General features: G+C 46.4%; 2 protein-coding genes across 4 annotated transcripts; one reads left to right on the forward strand and one right to left on the reverse strand.

Moving 5' to 3' along the window:
* Positions 1 to 320: 320 nt before the first annotated feature.
* On the forward strand, positions 321 to 6,500 carry LOC4338040 (ABC transporter C family member 8). 2 transcript variants are annotated; one of them, XM_015783956.3, is made up of 12 exons: positions 321 to 440; positions 652 to 2,654; positions 2,757 to 3,077; positions 3,166 to 3,252; positions 3,326 to 3,928; positions 4,025 to 4,189; positions 4,286 to 4,580; positions 4,665 to 4,879; positions 4,966 to 5,271; positions 5,545 to 5,608; positions 5,729 to 5,968; positions 6,101 to 6,500. In XM_015783956.3, exons 1-12 carry the CDS (start codon positions 374 to 376, stop codon positions 6,196 to 6,198), a joined length of 4,464 nt encoding a protein of 1,487 aa, XP_015639442.1. In that variant the 5' UTR covers positions 321 to 373; the 3' UTR covers positions 6,199 to 6,500. The 2 variants fall into 2 exon arrangements, with proteins under 2 accessions (XP_015639442.1, XP_015639443.1); XM_015783957.3 differs by having other exon boundaries at positions 321 to 437.
* On the reverse strand, positions 6,467 to 9,355 carry LOC4338041 (protein NDL2). 2 transcript variants are annotated; one of them, XM_015783959.3, is made up of 11 exons: positions 9,221 to 9,355; positions 8,542 to 8,641; positions 8,346 to 8,443; positions 8,137 to 8,225; positions 7,984 to 8,044; positions 7,809 to 7,895; positions 7,648 to 7,725; positions 7,500 to 7,556; positions 7,354 to 7,409; positions 7,134 to 7,269; positions 6,467 to 7,041 (listed from the first exon to the last, which is right to left on the reverse strand). In XM_015783959.3, the coding sequence occupies exons 1-11, from the start codon at positions 9,296 to 9,298 to the stop codon at positions 6,820 to 6,822; spliced, it is 1,062 nt and encodes a 353-aa protein (XP_015639445.1). In that variant the 5' UTR covers positions 9,299 to 9,355; the 3' UTR covers positions 6,467 to 6,819. The 2 variants fall into 2 exon arrangements, with proteins under 2 accessions (XP_015639445.1, XP_015639444.1); XM_015783958.3 differs by having other exon boundaries at positions 8,137 to 8,237.
* Between the last annotated feature and the right edge of the window lie 9,293 nt (positions 9,356 to 18,648).

Raw genomic sequence — 18,648 nt, forward strand, 5'->3', positions numbered from 1 at the left:
ATGTGTCCTTGTTTATACTGACATTATATACTACCAGTAAATTATACAGTAAAAGTGCTCAAACAAAAGGGACATATATGAATGGACAAAGCTGTAAATTTCACCCTTAGGAATGACAAATTTGATGGCAATAATTACCAATGGCATGTTCATTTCTTCTTTTACGCGATAACATTAGAAACCATTCAGGTTGAATTTTCCAAGTTGTGTTCCTCTTGAATTTGTGCTCCACGATATTCACTCAGAAACGACAAAGAGTCAGTATGCTAAAAGGTGGAAAAAGAAACAATAATAAATAGAGTGGACACAGATCCTAACCTGCGAGCTCCACAAAAGAAACCATTCCGAGATCGATGCTAGTAGTGCATCACTGATGAGCAACCTCACACAAGGACAGATCAAATCATCAATGGCTTCTCATCTTGGCATCATGCAAGGTAGCAGTAGTAGTATTAGCCATCCATCACCATCAAAATCTTTTGTTTTCTCTTGGCCAATGAACAATGATCTTCTCCTCAAGCTTTGCTCCCATGCATCTGTTTTTTTCTGTTTAATGCAAATCTTGTTCTTGTCTTCTTGGCATATCACTGCCAATTTATTACCCGGTGCAGTTGTACCAAATCTCTGAATTTTTCTCTGTGTTTTTTGCAGGATTAGGTTGGTCGATTGCATCGGCATGCGAGCAGCAGCAGGAGGAGGATTCTCTGTGTTTCCAGGCTAACCTGATCGATCTCGCCAACATTCTTCTCCTCGTCGTCTACCTCGCGACGCTGGTGATCGCCGGATGCGAGAAGCGATTCTTGGTTGCGGCGAGGTGGGGCGGCCTGCGGCTGCGGCCGCCATGGCTGTGCCTCGTTGCTTCTCCTTGCTGCGCTGTTCTTGGCGTCGCTTGCGTGTGCTTGGGAGCGCTGAGGTCGTCGTCGTCGTCGGCGTCGGCGGCGGCGGCGGTGGCGGTGGTGAGAGGGGTTGTGTGGGTGTTCGTCGCGGTGTCCGTGGTGGTTCGGCCGACGAGGTTGTCGAGCGCCGTGGCCATGGCGTGGTGGGCGGCGATGGCGGCGATGAGGACGGCGTACGGCGTAGAGGTGGTGGCGAGGGGTGGCTCGCTGCCGGTTCTTGATGTCGCGGCATGGGGGGTCAGCTTGGTGCTGCTCCTGTGCGTGTTCGTGGTTGGTCGAGCCGGCCGCCGTGATGATGTCGCCGGTGGCGGCGACGGCGAGACGTCGACCGAGCCGTTGCTGTCGGCGAGAGGCGGCGGCGAGCGGTCGTCGGCGTTCGGCGAGGCTGGGTTCCTGAGCAGGTTGCTGTTCACGTGGATGAACCCGTTGCTGCGGCTGGGTTACTCCAAGCCGCTCGGCCTCGGCGACGTCCCGCCGCTTGACGCCGACGACGAGGCGGCGCAGGCGTGCGACACGTTCCTGCGAGAATGGCACCGGCGGCGGAGCGCGACGCCGGGCGGCGGCGGCGAGGAGAAGGCGGCGAGCAGGCTGGTGTTCGCGGTGCTCGCCGCGTGCTACAAGAAGGACCTCCTCCTGACGGCGCTCTACACGCTGCTCCGGACGGCGGCGTTCGGCGCCATGCCGGTGATGCTCTACTCCCTGGTGTCCTACTCCTACCGGCGGCGGGAGCGTGGGCTCGCCGCCGGCATGGCGCTCATCGCCGCGCTGGTGGTGATGAAGCTGGTGGAGTCGCTGTCGCAGCGGCACTGGTTCTTCGGGTCGCGCCGCCTCGGCATGCGCATGCGCTCCGCGGCCATGGCGGCCGTGTTCGAGAAGCAGCTGCGGCTGTCGGGCGAGGCGCGGCGGCGGAACTCCGCCGGCGAGATCGTCAACTACATCGCCGTCGACGCGTACCGCCTCGGCGAGTTCCCGTACTGGCTCCACCTCGCGTGGAGCATGCCGGTTCAGCTCGCCCTCGCCGTCGCGCTCCTCTTCTGGACCGTCGGCGCCGGCGCGCTCCCGGGCCTCGTCCCCGTCGCCGCCTGCGGCGTGCTCAACGTCCCCTTCGCCAAGCTGCTGCAGCGCTACCAGTCGAGGTTCATGGCGGCGCAGGACGAGCGGCAGCGCGCCACGGCGGAGGCGCTCGGCGCCATGAAGGTGGTGAAGCTCCAGTCGTGGGAGGAATTCTTCAGGGGGAACGTGCAGCGGCTGCGCGACGCCGAGGTGCGGTGGCTGGCCGACGCGCAGGTCAGCAAGGCGTACGGCAGCTCGCTATACTGGATGTCGCCGACCATCATCTCCGCGGTGATCTTCGCCGGCACGGCGGCGCTCCGGAGCGCGCCGCTGGACGCCGCCGTCGTGTTCACCATCCTCGCCACGCTCCGCGTCATCTCGGAGCCGATGAGGATGCTGCCGGAGGTGCTGTCCATCATGATCCAGATCAAGGTGTCGCTGGACCGCATCGGCAAGTTCCTCATGGAGGAGGAGTTCCGGGACGACGCCGTCCTGCCATTACCAATGCCAAGCTCCGACATGATCACCATGGCCATCAACAATGGCGTCTTCAGCTGGGAGCCTAGCAAGGCCATTGCAACACTGAAATCCATCAGCATCGCAGCAATGCAGGGCGAGAAGATCGCCGTCTGCGGTCCGGTTGGCGCGGGGAAATCGTCATTGCTCTGCGCAATGCTCGGAGAAATACCAAGAATGTCTGGATCAGTATGTTGTACCAAGATGCACATTTCTGAAAAACTCTGCCAAAATGTGTGGAAATTCTCACATTGATGAACTGTGTTTCCTCTTCTGAATTCTCTTCTTCAGGTAGCTATGTCCGGCTCGATCGCCTATGTCCCGCAGACGCCATGGATCCAGAGCGGCACGGTGCGCGACAACATCCTATTCGGGAAGCCGATGAACAATGAGGAGTATGACAGGGCCATCAGGTGCTGTGCATTGGACAAGGACATGGAGAATTTCCCCCATGGCGACCTGACGGAGATCGGGCAACGAGGCCTGAACATGAGTGGAGGGCAGAAGCAGAGGATTCAGCTTGCGAGAGCCGTCTACAATGGCGCCGACGTCTACCTCCTTGACGATCCTTTCAGCGCCGTCGATGCGCATACCGCTGCGACACTGTTCAATGTAAGAAATTTTTCATCTCAGTTTCAGAGGCCACTGTCATATTCTCAGGATCATTCTATTTATAGATGTGTTACCTTTTCCTCTGTAGGATTGTGTCATGGCAGCTCTTGAGAACAAGACGGTCATTCTTGTCACACATCAAGTTGAGTTCCTCTCCAAGGTTGACAAGATCCTGGTAAGCATGTCTACAAAATCACATTGCAAGCAATTAGATAGCACTGAATAATGCTAAAAATGCTCTCTTTCAGGTCATGGAAAATGGGGAGATAACTCAGGAGGGAACTTACAGTGAGCTTCTGCAATCCGGCACGGCATTCGAACAGCTTGTGAATGCGCACAAGGACTCAAAAACAATACTAGACACCGATGATCGCCGAGAAGGAGCAAAAGAACTCGGCGCGTTTCAGTACCAGGTACCACTGATACAGCAGAACAGTGAGGCAGAGATCTCAACCGGTAACCTGAAATCAGTCCAGCTGACAGAAGAGGAGAGGAGGGAGCTAGGAGACATTGGGCTGAAGCCATACAAGGATTATGTCTCGGTATCCAAGGGCTGGTTCCTCCTTTCCATGATACTAGTCACGCAGTGCGCGTTCTTCGGCCTGCAATGCCTGGCAACCTACTGGCTTGCAGTAGCAATTCAGAACCAACAATTCAGTGCTGGGGTTGTGATTGGAGTCTATGCGGTGATGGCAACTGTAAGCTGCTTGTTTGCATATGTTAGGAGCCTCATTGCCGCGCATTTTGGACTGAAAGCATCAAGGGAGTTCTTCTCCAGGTTCATGGATTCGGTGTTTAAGGCACCCATGGTGTTCTTTGATTCCACTCCCACAGGGAGAATCATGACCAGGGTAAAGGAAATGTTCCACCACCTTCAATCTGTCAATGGCATTTCTTCAGACATTGTTGTAATCTTCAGACAAATGTTTTCTCTCTGAATTCTGCAGGCTTCATCAGATTTGAGCATCTTAGACTTTGACATCCCGTTTGCAATGACTTTCGTGATCTCCGGCTCGATCGAAATAGCAACAACCATAGCTATCATGATCTTGGTTACATGGCAGCTTGTACTGGTTGCTATTCCTGTCATAGTTGCACTTCTGTACATCCAGGTGAGCATGATCATGTCTTTTTAGTTCTGAACTCATCATTGGTGTTCCCCCTCTGCATAATTGTCAAAAGCAACGAAAACAATGGTAATGCTGCAGAGATACTACATTGCCTCAGCAAGGGAGCTGGTGAGGATCAATGGAACTACAAAGGCACCGGTCATGAACTACGCAGCGGAGTCGATGCTGGGAGTGATCACCATAAGAGCCTTTGCTGAGACAAAGAGGTTTATTCAGACAAATCTTCAGCTCATCGACACAGATGCGACACTGTTCTTCTACACAAACGCAGCACTGGAATGGGTTCTTTTGCGCGTCGAGGCTCTACAGATCTTGGTTATTGTTGCATCATCCATCCTCCTCGTCTTGCTTCCGGAGGGAGCAGTTGCTCCAGGTACATAATTCAGTTACTGAGCAGACTGATTTGCAACGAAGTGCAGACTACTTATGTCTGAGGTGTTCTTGGTAATCTTTGCAGGATTTCTTGGCCTGTGTCTCTCGTATGCGTTAATGCTTTCTTCAGCCCAAGTGTTTGTGACAAGATTTTACTCAAACCTGGAAAACTACATCATATCTGTGGAGAGAATCAAACAGTTCATGCATCTGCCAGCTGAGCCTCCTGCTGTTATTACTGACAGAAGGCCTCCCCCTTCATGGCCATCTGCAGGAAGGATAGAATTGGAGAACTTAAGAGTAATCAAATGAAATCTTATAAGAATCAATTAAATATTTTCTCTGATATTGTGCAATTCTTATATTACTATGTCATTGTTTGTAAGGTCAAGTACCGCCGAAATGCGCCTACGGTATTACGCGGGATTACCTGCACATTTGCAGCAGGACATAAGATTGGAGTTGTTGGAAGAACCGGGAGCGGGAAGACGACTCTTCTGAGCACATTGTTCCGCCTTATCGACCCGTACAGCGGGAGAATTCTCATCGATGATCTTGACATTTGCACCATAGGGTTGAAAGACCTGAGGATGAAGCTCAGCATCATCCCTCAGGAGCCAACACTTTTCAGAGGCAGTGTAAGGAGCAATGTTGATCCTCTGGGTCTGCACACTGATGAAGACATTTGGGAGGTAAGCAAAACAAAAAAAATTAAAAATGATACTAATATGATACTACCAAAAAAAAATTTGATATATCTAAGCATAAAAATGCATATAGATTAATCTAGGAAATAAAAACAAAGTAAACAAAAGGGTGCACTATTTTATATACTGCAAGTTCAGGCTATTCTTATGCGAGTTTAGATGACTGACAGATAAGAAAAGATCGAACAACAAACAAATAGCAAAACTGGCATAGTCTTGGGCCTGACCCACATGTGTCAATCTTGTTTTCTATGCCAGGCTTTAAATAAGTGTCAGTTGAAGAAGACAATCAGTGCCCTTCCTGGCCTTCTTGAATCACCAGGTGAGCCCTGATTCAGATTCCCTAGTGCATACCTTCTCAATATATTCAGAAGTTTGTCAGACAAGTGTGGTTGCACTGAAAAGAAAAAATCCTCATTTCTGGCCATCTTTCAATCTCCAGTGAGCGACGACGGCGAGAACTGGAGCGCCGGACAACGGCAGCTCTTCTGCCTGGCCCGGGTCCTCCTCCGCAGGAACAAGATCCTGGTCCTCGACGAGGCGACGGCGTCCATCGACTCGGCCACCGACGCCGTCCTGCAGAGAGTCATCAAGCAGGAGTTCTCAGGGTGCACTGTGATCACCATAGCTCACAGGGTTCCCACTGTCACTGACAGTGACATGGTCATGGTTCTTTCATACGGTAAGCAACTGGCCCTGAAAGAATCACTATCATTCTTCAGAGAAATGCTTACCTTGAAGTGATGCAGCAAATGGATCATGAATACTCTCTTCTTTTGAATGAATTCTGTGTGATCTTTGTCTGGTATTTCAGGGAAACTCATAGAGTATGATAGGCCATCAAGGCTGATGGAGAATGAGGACTCTGCCTTCTGTAAGCTTGTAGCTGAGTACTGGTCCAACTATAGCTGAATCTGCCAAGAAAAACGGTCAGGAACATCAAATGCAGAAGACCTTCACTGCTTTATTCTTCAGTGAATAAGTGGAACTGGAAACTGGGACATTGCATTGCTGGCCAATGATCATCCAGATGGACATATATGATGCACTAATGATCTGGAAAGTATGTATGAGGGGAGCTCATTCAAAACCAGGGGTTCATGCAATGAAATTGCAAGCCTTCTCCCAACAAGACAGAGCAGCAGACAGGATATAATAAACTTTGTTGGTAATACCATGGTTAAAAATCTGAAACCTGGGGTGATTGATTCTTATTTATCTGTCCCAAAACTATTCCGAGATGTACATTTTTGTGCTGCTGACTGCTGACTACAAAAACAAATTGAACAAAGAACCACCCTGAACACATCCCCCACTACAGATTTCCCTCTTTTCTGTCTTACTGATGTAGAACTTTCCTGATTATAAGGCTATATATACAACAAAAGGAGGCTTTTTTTGCCAGGGTACATACTCAAACACATGAACAAACTTTGCGTCTCTACGGTAACATTTCAACCAGCCCAGGACTATCTTCAGTTCTCTGAGCTGTAAGCAAAGCAGTTCATTCTGATTGCTGAAATCTTGCCTGCGTTAGTAATCCACGGCTATTCGAGTCTTGATCGGCTTCAGCTTCACTCCCATGCTCTCAGGAGATAGCAACTCCGGTGATATACAACATGGACTTAGCGGACTGCGAGGGCTGCTGTTCATCTGGTACGGTCTGTAAAGCCCGTATCCCATGAGGAAGTACTCCATCGGCATCAGCATAGCATGTGGCTGCTCCTCGGTTACAAGGGAGCCACAACCCTGAACCTGCAATTACCCCATGAAGCAACCCTGAGTACAATTTTTTTTCTTCAAGTTTGTCTTGATTGTTAACGGCACAGGTTGGATCCATATGTTACCTCAACTAGAGCACAATATCTCTTGTCCAACTTTGTGGTCATGTGGATGGCATCCTCATGGAATTGCGAGTTTTCTCCTACGAAAATCAGTGTTCGACACTGCAGCTTCCTCAATGCATCTGTTAAGTCATGCCTCCTGATGGAGTGTAGTTTATATGAGCTCCAAGATATGAAGTATTCCCATTGACTAGGAAACAAAATTAAAGGAGGTAACGCGTACTCATTTATCGAGTGAAGAAACCGCCAGATATTTTCACCCTGCCTCTCATCAAGCAACTGCACAATAAAAATAAATAACGCCTTCAGTTTATGATTTGAAACAACAAGATATAAAGGAATTTCATGGTTTGGCAATAAGGAACTAACATTTCTACAAGCTTGTACAATGTCTGATTCAAGATAGTGACCACTGCCACACACTTTCTGCAGAAAATGCATCAGTAAGACAGTGAATAAAGCCATAATGTATAAAATTGGAAGAAGACAAGCTGAGAATAGTGACTTCTGAAGTCACCTTGCTGAAGTACCGCTGAAGCAAGCATTCCTTGACCAAGCCTCGAGTCCCGTAATAGTAGATCAAATTTAATAATACCTGGTGCATCAAATGCTACACTTAATCATTGGCATTACTTGGCATGAGTGAAAATGATCAGTCTTACTGAAACATGAAGTTACCTTATTATACAACCATTCACTCCATGATGGGGCTCTGCATAGAGGGGAAACCAACATCAAGCCTATTACCCTCTCCCGGTATTTCGTCTGCGACAATTGAGAAAATGAAGATTGTCATTAGCACAGTCTAAGAGTAAGATTTTCTCCTGAATTCACAATGTACAGGAACACTCACTGCAAACAGAGTGAGGACATAGGCACCAGCTGTAACACCCAGGCACATCACAGATCCTAATCTGAAAAAATGAAAAAGCTCTCATATATTGATGTCACATGCCACTAGCTGAAAAAGAGTACAACGAACTCGGACTACGATGCGAAACTGTACCCGAAGAAATCGAGCACATCCGCAACCTGATCGGCGAGATCCTCTACAGATGGCACCGGCACATCGGATGGAATTGGAGCCGCTCCTAGCTGCATTGAAATCTTAACAAATGTCATGAGAATGATCATGTGAGCAACCCAACCAACAGAAACTCAAGCATCACGCAGTGGCAGTGGACATGTCTGAACAATATCACACAGGCTACAGACCTCGTGCCCCTGAGGATTTATGTGGTATATGCAGAAATTGTGGAGCAGCAGCGACGCCACCTCGGGGCAAAACAGCAATCCTTGGAAGCAGGACATGTCTGCATGCAAATCAAGAAATGGGTAATCATATATGATCGATGAATTCCCAATTCTACCATGTCTTCCAAGAATCTCACGAGATGTGGTTGTTACTCACGGTTCAACGCGATGTCCGGGTACGTGATGAGCGCCGGCTTGTCCTCGTCTCCGTATATCGCGACGGATAATGAACCGCATCTCGTCCTCACTTGATGCTCCTGGAGAAATCATGCAGTGATAATCACTTCGAAATGAGAACGGCTTGGAAGTGAAACAACGCATAAGTCTGAAGAATTACGAGCAAATTAAACAGTATACTAAATTTGGTGGAAGCGTATGCTTGTGTCCACTGATTCGAAGTGCCAGAATAAACTAGTCCTCGTTGCAAGCAAGATACAATTGCTTTGCTTGTCCAAAAACAAAAAACATAAAAAAGATCACTGCAACTGTGACAAGATTGATGGCTAGAACTGAAAACGAGACAGCCCCGCTGTGTGAAAACATTACACACCCAAAAATAAAAAAAACAAAAACAAAAAAAGAGGATTTTATCATGGTAAAAAAAAAAACAGAAACCAGCAATCGCATTTCCAGAAACCAAGCATTCAGAAACAAAGACTTATATCTTCCCAAGAACCAAACTCAAACCATAACCTCCCTAAAAAGAGAAGAAGAAGAAGAAGAGAAATTCCAAAGCGCCCATGGAACTCCTCCTCCTCCTGGTCCTCAGCCCAGAACAAAAAATCCCCAAATGAAGCAGAAGAAGAGAAGCAAGAAACGGAGGAGCACGGACAGACCTTGCCGCCGAAGGAAATCCGCTCGACGTCCACCGACACAGACCCGGAACCCGAACCCGACCCGCTCGAGTCCCCCATTGCCTCCCTCCCTCCCTCCTTCCCTCTTCTCTTCGGCTGCTTCGGCTGGCTGTGGCTGGGCTTCCGCTCGCGCACGCGCCGAGGAATTTATACGGCGGAGGTCGCGGGCGGCTCACCGACGAGACGGACAGACGGTGTTGGGGGGTCAAACTCACCGGGAGGTCAGCGCACACCGTGGCCGCGGAAGAGAGGAGTGTTTGTGGATTAGTTCAGGTGTACACGCACTCGCCTTTCGTGTGGGCCCACCTTGTCATCCACTGTTTCGGGTAGGCTTCGTTCGCCGCCGTGTGCTTACTCCCGTTTGTCCACGTTCTTTTGGATAAAGGTTGACTAACGTTGTGTTCTTTTCTCAACTCTTCCGAATTTTAAGCTCTGATTTTCCGTGCGCATGATTTCTTAACTATTAAATGGCGTACAATTGTACAGAAAATTATTATAAAAAAATCATATTAATCTATTTTTTGAGTTTTTTAAGCTAATACTAAATTAATTATGTTCTGAGCTGCCTCGTTTTCCGTGTGGGAGAAAATCTCCAACCACACATAACGAACACATGCTAAGAAATCTAATTTAAAGGTATTAAAATAACATATATATAGATTTATCTTATAAAATACTATGATAACATGTATATTTTTATTATATGAATTATAATAGAAAAACATAATATATTTTGAAAATTATGTTATTGTAAAAAAACGTTATGTAATTAGAGGGAATAATATAAGTAGGGAGAAGTTGTTTTGCTATGTGCACACGAACATGAGTAGTCAAGGATTGGCTACTCTCCAAAACCATGGGAGTTGGGTTTCTGGTAATGCAAAGTCGGTTATTGATCACCCACTAAGTTTATATGCAGGTGAGTTTAGGATCAATGTGAAAATATATTTAAAAAATACCTCTCCCACAGTAATGAAAAGGGAGTAAATAAGTGATAGTGTAAAAAAAAATTAAATAAGAGACGAAAATTAAGAGCGAGTACACTAATGTGACATAAGCGGGCTATACAAGTCGCCACATCAGATTTGTACTTATCTGGAGGAGAGATGAGAGGAGAGAGAACAAAAGCGGGAGTTGCAGCACAAGCTCCAATAAACTATGTGAGAGATATGGGTAGATTATGCATTAATGATAAAGTATAAGATCGATACCATCCGGGACTAAAGATGTGGTCCCGGCTGGAGGGTTTTTTTTTTCTTCTCTCATTCTTTTTCACTGTTGTTTTGCAATTTGCCCAAATCATCTCAGATCAAATATTCACAGCAAATCATTCACAGCGATATAGTTCATCCCAAATCATTCACAGCAATAGTTCATCCCAAATCATTCACATAATAGTTAATCCCCAAATCATTCACACAATACTTCATCCCCAAATCATTCACAACAACAACACAGATCGAATCACATATTAAGAAAAAAAAAAGAAAAAAAAACTCCACGCAGTAGCGCCGGCCTCCACCGCTTGCTGCCGCACTGGCCTTTGCGCCAACCGCCGCCAGGTGCGGCCCTCCGCGCGAGGCCGCCGCCCGGCCGCCTCCCCCTTCGGATCCAGTGGCGGCCGGCCGCCTCCCCTCCCGGATCTGCCGCCGCCCGGCTGCCTGAGAATGGGGAGGAGAGGGGAGGAAGAGAATGAGGAGAGGAGGAGGAAGAGAAAGAGATGGGGTGAAGAGGAGGAAGAGATACGGTGAGGGAGGAGGAGATAGAACTTATTAACTGATCCCGCCTCCTCCTCCTCGATCTCGCGCACGCCTCGTCCTCTCCGCCGCGCATGCCGATCTTTTTTCCGGTTGGTAACACCAACCGGGATTAGAAATAGATCTTTAGTTCCGGTTGGTGACTAAAGATAACAAGAGAGTTTGACACCGTCTGTTGTTCTTTGAATCGGGACTAAAAATGATCTTTAGTCTCGATAGCTCTAACCTTTTGAACCGGGAAGATAATCTTTAGTCCCGATTTTTATTGTAACTGGTACTATTGTGGAATTTGGTTGACCGACCAAACATGATTTCTCCAGTAGTGAGAGTTAGTAGTAAGCTATATTATTAAACTTGCTCTAAGTAAAGGCTTCAGAGTAACGAATATGGCTCAAGGTAGCGGAGGAGTTGTTTCGCTACGTGCACACGAGCACAGACACGGGACAAACGCGGGTTCCAAGGATGATTGGTAAATGGCAGAGGTGGGGCATCGTTTTGTTTTAGTCCAACATAATTTCACTTGAGAAATGGTTTATCTTCTTATAGTAATTATTCCATAAAAACAGCAGGAGCACGCATACTTTCTTGAGACAGAGGAGGATGTAAGATCATATATCACATGCTAGACTATACCCTTATATTGGATACTTATATGTGTAAAACCTTTCAAAGGCAACAATTATTTATTTCATTGAAAATTCTGTACGGAGAATTTTCTTCTTCAGTTTTTCCAATCAATTATACAAAATAGAAACATTGTTAATCACAAGACGAAACTCTATTATACAAAACAATGAGCATCTTTTAATCATAGTTATGAACTCAGACTGGAGTAGTGGAAAAGCTCAAAGCATTCCTTCCTGGTGCATCTAGCAATATTTGAAGGCATGGGCCCACATGTCATTGTGATGCCATTTGAGATGATCTGTCTGGAGGCTGCTTACCTGTGCATATCTCTATGCCAGCTCAGAACTTATTGGCATCATGATGTCCACATGAGCCAGATGTGGTCCCCCATATCAGCAGCAAGGGATTAGTAAGATACAAGTCATGGGCTTGAGTTATTTTCAGATTATTTTTCAATTGTTGAAACGGATTATTTGCTCCATGCTTAAAAAAATATATTTTCTCAAAAAAAAAATTGTTCTTTTGTATTACTTAAGCCAAACCACTTGTTTTAAGTTAGTATTTGTTAAGTTCATTTATCAAAATATATAATTTATTACTACAATCAAGTAGATAATTCGTAGCGACAATTTCACTCAATAATCCGATTGGTCGTACCGTGTGGGATCATGTGTCAAAGGGAGTAATGTGTTACACCTTACACTTCACCTTCGCGAGAAATTCTTCAATGGTAAAGAGAAGAATTCTGAAGAAGTAATGAAATTTCATGGATTATATTAATGAAAACTTGTTGAATTTCCTGCGGAATTGCAGAGCTTAGGACTTTGGACATTAGTCTGTATATCTGTTCAAATTACATAATTATATTCTAGGATCTACTAGATTTTCCCTTTTTTTCTCCGAAGTAATATGTTAATTTCTATCTCTTGTGAATGAACAGAAACAACCTTCTTTTATAACAAATACAAAAAGAAATAAACGATGCACATATCGTAAATACACGTATATCATAAATAAGAATCCCAAAAATAGAAAGGCACAAAAATGTCTTGATCAAAGGTCATTTTCCCATCACAATTATACAAAATCATATATGCAGAAAATATGGCACTCTCTAACAATACTCTTATGGCATATGGCTTGTGGATATATATGACATAATCCTAATAGATAAGAATGTGAAGGGAAGGAGAGACACTGCTTTTGTTGGTCGGTCTGGACCTAATATGGATGGATGATATAAACCAGTAATCTACAAGAACACAACCACAGCTATATGAGTCTACTATGATTCTATGAGTAGTGGTGTTGGCACAAGAGCGACACTTGTGCACTATCCAGGAAATGTCACTATTAGAGTTATCCTCCTAATTCAATTCTTTGTTCTTCAGTGCTGCTTGCCATATGTTGATTGGATTAGATTGATTGGTATCCACTTGATGCTATAGAGCGTACTAGATAGAGTTGTTCTTGTTCAACACGCATGACAAATACTTTACATTAATTCTCCCACACATAGAAACATGCGTACGTGCATACTATTTAATTGCTTTATCAAGATATTTTTATGTGCACTAAAAGTGTACATCAATTTGTTATACAATTAACGGTTAACTGGATTACGCCATTAGGAAAGTGCCTAATAAAAAATTGCCATTACAACAACTGAAACATGGTGGATGACAATATTTTATAAAATTTAAATTGTGCCATTACATACATCTCAAAGACTCAGACATCCTTGAACCATCCTTCTTCATATCATATTTTCCTATGGACTAAAATGCTGCTACCTGAGCTGGGAGAGAGATAGAGGACACCGCCGATTTGCTCTACAACAAGCGTCACCGAGCTTCATGCCGACCTCATTGGCATTGTTGAGCTGCTCTTTGCCGGTCCCATGGACATCTTCGGGCAAGGAGGCGTCAAATCAGCTAGGTGGAGGAGCCCATTGATGAGGTGGGGACACATGGGAAGGGAGAGGAGTAGGTATTGGCGGCGGCATCAATTAATCGATGGAAGGGGGGAAAAATCAGAGCTGATGAGTTGCTTTTCGGCAATGATTATGCGGTCAAGATCTAGTGCAGCGCGAACGGCCACACCCTCGCCCACCTTGATCCGCGGAAGTCACTATTGTCGACGCCTCTGCAGCAGTTATTGTTGTCCTAGGATGCCCCTCTCAATCTTCCACCACCATCCCTGTTGTCATGGTGATAGCCTGGCGAATGCATGGAGGAGGCAAGGATCGAGGCTGGTGGCCAATTGATGAGAGGAGACTCGACGGAGCGACAATGTTCGCAAGCTACCGGTCCTGGATACCTCTCTGTAAGTCGTTCGGGTTGGCAGCCTGTCACCGTCGTTCAGAGAGCTGCCAGCCCCAACAACCTCTCCCTTCTCCAACTTAGCCAGGTGTATTTTGGTTCATATAAAAGTATTGTATAAATACAGATAGCTTAAGAGTGTCTGGGACGTATATAATGGCACGGGTTAAATTGTACAAAAATATCAACGACAACGATCAGCTTGCGTTCTAGCAGATTTTCAATAGGATACTTTTCTAATGTGGCATGGATCCAATTAACCCTTGAATTAATTTCTCATAAAAAAAGGTTTGATTATTATATATTCCTTCTTACCCACTACAGTTACGCTTTAATATTCGTTGCCCTACATAGAATGCAGGGATTCGCGAGGTGGACTCTAAGGGTTTTATTTTTATTTTTACTGAAGGATCAGATTGGATATTTACCATGTTTGTTTAGACGAGGACTGAATTACCCAAAAAAAATGCAGTAAAATGTTTGTGAGTGCGTACTGAGAACTTGGTACTTCATCTTTTTACTACCATGACTCTCCTACTGACCAGCAAGCTGGCAAAAGGATAGCATATACAGCATGACATGGCATGAGTCATTGTAGCTCCAAATAAATGAAGAAAACAAGAGCATTTATACTTTGTGTGCACATTTTGAGAGAGGCTGTTGCGTTTATGATATCATATGAAGCAATTATTTCACTGTTCTTTGCATGTTGGGACGCGCGCGATCGATCGGAGGATTCAACAAGTTCAGGCTTATCCTGTTCCTACCGCCTTCACTGACCGCTTTTGGACGAAACAGAAACTGATGGTCAAAAAAAGGAAGACCAAGTTGCTGAAAAAGTTATGGAGTTTTAACTATCTGCTGTCCTTGAAGCTCACAATCAATTTTAAGCATTTTTTTCTGTAATTTCTTCAAAAAAACAGAAAACCTTCGATTGTTCAAAGTCGGAGACGTCGTCATGGATTTAATCTACGGAGAGAGACTATGGTTGTCCAAGGTGCGATGGCGACATTGCTGAGATGGGAAAAGGGATGAACGACAATCAACCGAGGCTGAATAGGTGGCTATGGTGGCTACAGTCTACTAAGTTGAATTTTTTATATAAAAAACCACAGAAAAGTGTAAGAATTGTTTAAATCAATTAGTATTATTTTTCTAATATGTAAGACTGGTCCAATATATTTTAATATTTACGAGGTCATTATAGACGTCCCGTTATCAATAGATGCATCATCTATCACTGGAAGGATACTTTGCTATAAGCCGTAAAGCGAGTACCTATGTTAAGTTTAGAATGCTCACTTCAACCAATCTAATTAGTTAAGCGATGCTCATGGTATATATGTAAGGATATTTTTCTTCTTGTTCCTCTAGAAGGGTTACATTTGATATATTTATTTTACAAAACATAAAACGGTGGACCTGTTCGGCTGCTATTTTTTGCAGCTAGCTGCCTGCACAGCTGCAGCGCTGCCGAAAAATGGCAGCCGAACAGGCCTGGTGTTTCACCACAACGTGGTGTAGGCGTGTAGCCGTGTAGGAGTAGGTCCCAAGTAACAAAAAAATCAATCAGTTTAATTCACTGCTAAGACACTAATTATTATTAATCCCCCTCTTTACGTACCTTTGCAGAATATACGCTAAGCTCCAAATCAAAGTGAAATTAAAAACAATATACTTCTCCTTGATACATGGCTAAAGAATTGGCACCGTTTCTGAAGAGATAAAAGTCTTTTGTCTATACTTTAAATTGGATTCTCCAGTGTGGCCCTTTGACCAGCTGCCAGAAACTGAAGAAGGAGATGATGACAAACCAAACCTCAAACTACGCGTCCAAGATCGTGCGATGCCACCCGACTCTCTGCCCACAAAACGGGACACCACCATACCGGTCATAAAACTCTTCAGACAAAATGCAGTATCCTAGACAACTTGCAAGCTTCGTTAAATTTACATTATTGAAGTAGTAGATTATTGTTATAAATTATCTACTTGACTATAGAAGATGGATTAAATATTTTAAGAAATAAACTTAACAAATACTTTAAAACAAGTGGTTCAGGCAATGCAGTAGAGGAAATTTTTTTTGAACGACTCGCACGATACGGTGCGAAGTACTATTAATAGAGCAGGAAAAAATTATAAGATTACAACCCTGGAGGGTCGTAACCAGAAAAAAGAAAAAATATACCACCACCCACACACCGACAGCGCCACACACAAGCCCGGGAGAAGGCTAGCATCGGACCGGCCGCCGCTAAGCGTGACCGACCGCCGCTAGACCAACAATCCACAACCACTCAACATCTGTCGCCATATGGGATCACTGCACCGGTGCCCCCCCCCCCGGCGGCCAGCCTTCGTGCGCCAAAGACCACCCACGTCCACCGGCAGCTCCTCCCTCGCGCCGAGGTCGCCTCCTCCACCGCCGGCCGCGCCTCTCGCGCCAAGCCAGCTCCTCCACCGGACGCGCCTCTCGCGCCAATCCGGCCTCCATCTCCGCCGCTCGCGCCTCTTGCGCCGAGCCGGCCTCCGCTGCCATCGACTGCGCCTCTCTGCGCCAAGCCGGCCTCCGACCCCTCCTCCAAACACTGCCGCGCCGGCCGGATGTGGCCGTCTGCCACGCCCCCGGCTAGCCGTCCGAGATTGCCATGCCTCCCCCTACCGTGGTGACGGTCACCACCACCGCAGCCACTGCTGCCCTTCCATCCCCGCCGCCATTTCACCATCCTCTCACCCTTTCTCGCCGTCGTCGAGCTCCAATGGCACACGCCGCAGACCGCCCACCGTGGTAGCCCGCGCCGTCGTCGCCGCGAACTCGTCGCCACCATCGCCGTGACCACCAGACTCCTCCGGCACTAGATCTGCTGCCGGCGTGGCCAGGTTCGCCTCACTTACGCCATCCCCTCGCCACCTCCGCCGCCACCACCGCAGCCGCTGCAGCCCTTCCATCCCCGGCGCCATCTCGTCATCCTCCCGCACCTTGTCACCGTCGTCGAGCTCCGACGACACACGGCGCAAACAGCCCGCCGTGGTAGCCCGCGCCGCTGTCACCGCGAACTCGTCGCCACCACCGTCGGCCAGGTTCACCTTACCGATGCCATCCCCTCGCCGCCCTTGCCACCGTCGCCATCTCCGCCACCAGATGCCACCACCGACCGTTGTCCCGCCAGATCCAGGCGCGGATCTGGCGGTTTCCTCCGTCGCCGCCAATGCCTCGACGCCACTGCCACCACCACCAGACACCACCGCCGCACCGCTCAGCCCCGCCACCAGCTGCTCCACCGCCAGATCCGGCCGGGTGGCATGGATCTGGCTGGTTCCGCCGCCCCCGAGCAGGTCCCCCCCCATGCCCGAGCGTGAGGACGAAGCCCCGCCGCCGCCGTCCTTGTGGCCGCCGCTCGGGCGGCGGCGAGGCAGAGGAGGAGGGAAGGAGAGACGAGCGCCGGTGAGGTCGTCGCCTCCCGGTCGCCCGTGGGGGAGGGGCGACATGAGAGGACCGAATTGAAGCTTCACAAAGGAATGCGCAGTAGAGGAAACTGAAAACATATTTTTTTCAACTGTTATAACAAATAATCCGTTTTCAATAATCCGGTGAATAACCTGAAAGGGTATTATCGGTAAATTTTAGTGAAATTTCTGTACAAATCAAACTGATTCCTATATACTCCCCTCCGTCCCTAAATATTTAACGATGTTGACTTTTTAAATTTTTTTACCGTTCGTCTTATTCAACAACTTTTGTTAATATTATTCAAAAACTTGAGGAGTAGTAGTATATTTAACAATAAATTAAATGATAGGAAAAAAATTAATAATTACTTAAATTTTTTGAATAAGACGAGTGGTCAAACATGTTTAAAAAAGTCAACAGCGTTAAATATTTAGGGATGGAGAGCGTCAAATATTTAGGGATGGAGGGAGTATTTAAATAGAGCGCATGCAATTCCTGTGTTTTCAAACGAGCTTTAAATATTCCAGAAATATAAATAAATTTGGTAATGAGTAACATACTAAAATAGCTTAATTGTGCCTCACCATCTACCTACACACGTACAAGTCACGTCATTTCTTAGATACTTGGAAAAATGTCTACACCTACGGCCAAATACAATTCACAATTTGATCTGCACCATGCAAATATGCAATCAATCAATTAGTCTCTGAATTCCCTATTAACACAGCACAACACACTGTGACAACGATAGCACAGGAACCTGACACATACTAATGCAGCCGTAACAAATCCGTTAGTTGGCATGGTACCGGATTACAGCACCAGTACCAACCAAAGAAAAAAAAAGTTGGCGACGTTTGATCGATCGATGATGGCTTGGCCCCAGCGACCATGTCTCGTAGTTTCTCCGAGTTAGGATTTGTTTGGTCCAGCAGCAAACACACAGAGAAGTCGTTGCAGCTTTGACAATGGAGTTGGCATCTTGCAGAGCTTGCATGTTCTGGTACCATCCCTCCTTGGACGTTCTGCATCTTTTTCTTCAGGTACAGAAATTTTCATGTCAGAGAGAACTCGACTTGTGGTGAATTTGTCACACTGTAATTTATATTAGTTTACACGTAAAGAAATTAAGGGTGATTAGTTCATGTTTTGTCGGCAATGGTAAGAGACATAGATGAGAGATGTCGTTGTTATTGTGCAGTTTGAGAGGGGCACTTGAGGGTTCAGATTAATTGAGGCTGTGCCCTT

Source organism: Oryza sativa, chromosome 5 (genome assembly GCF_034140825.1).
Source record: "Oryza sativa Japonica Group chromosome 5, ASM3414082v1".
In the NCBI taxonomy this organism is placed as follows: Eukaryota; Viridiplantae; Streptophyta; class Magnoliopsida; order Poales; family Poaceae; genus Oryza; species Oryza sativa.

Excerpts from the sequence above, each read along its gene's own strand:
- LOC4338040 (XM_015783956.3), top strand. The coding sequence starts at position 374 with ATGAGCAACCTCACACAAGGACAGATCAAATCATCAATGGCTTCTCAT. Across the intron at positions 441-651 it reads TCTTGGCATCATGCAAGGTA|GATTAGGTTGGTCGATTGCA; the intron begins GCAGTAGTAGTA and ends TGTTTTTTGCAG. Across the intron at positions 5,609-5,728 it reads TGGCCTTCTTGAATCACCAG|TGAGCGACGACGGCGAGAAC; the intron begins GTGAGCCCTGAT and ends TTCAATCTCCAG.
- LOC4338041 (XM_015783958.3), bottom strand. The coding sequence starts at position 9,298 with ATGGGGGACTCGAGCGGGTCGGGTTCGGGTTCCGGGTCTGTGTCGGTG. Across the intron at positions 8,444-8,541 it reads CCCGGACATCGCGTTGAACC|ACATGTCCTGCTTCCAAGGA; the intron begins GTGAGTAACAAC and ends ATTTGCATGCAG. Across the intron at positions 7,557-7,647 it reads TTCAGCGGTACTTCAGCAAG|AAAGTGTGTGGCAGTGGTCA; the intron begins GTGACTTCAGAA and ends CATTTTCTGCAG.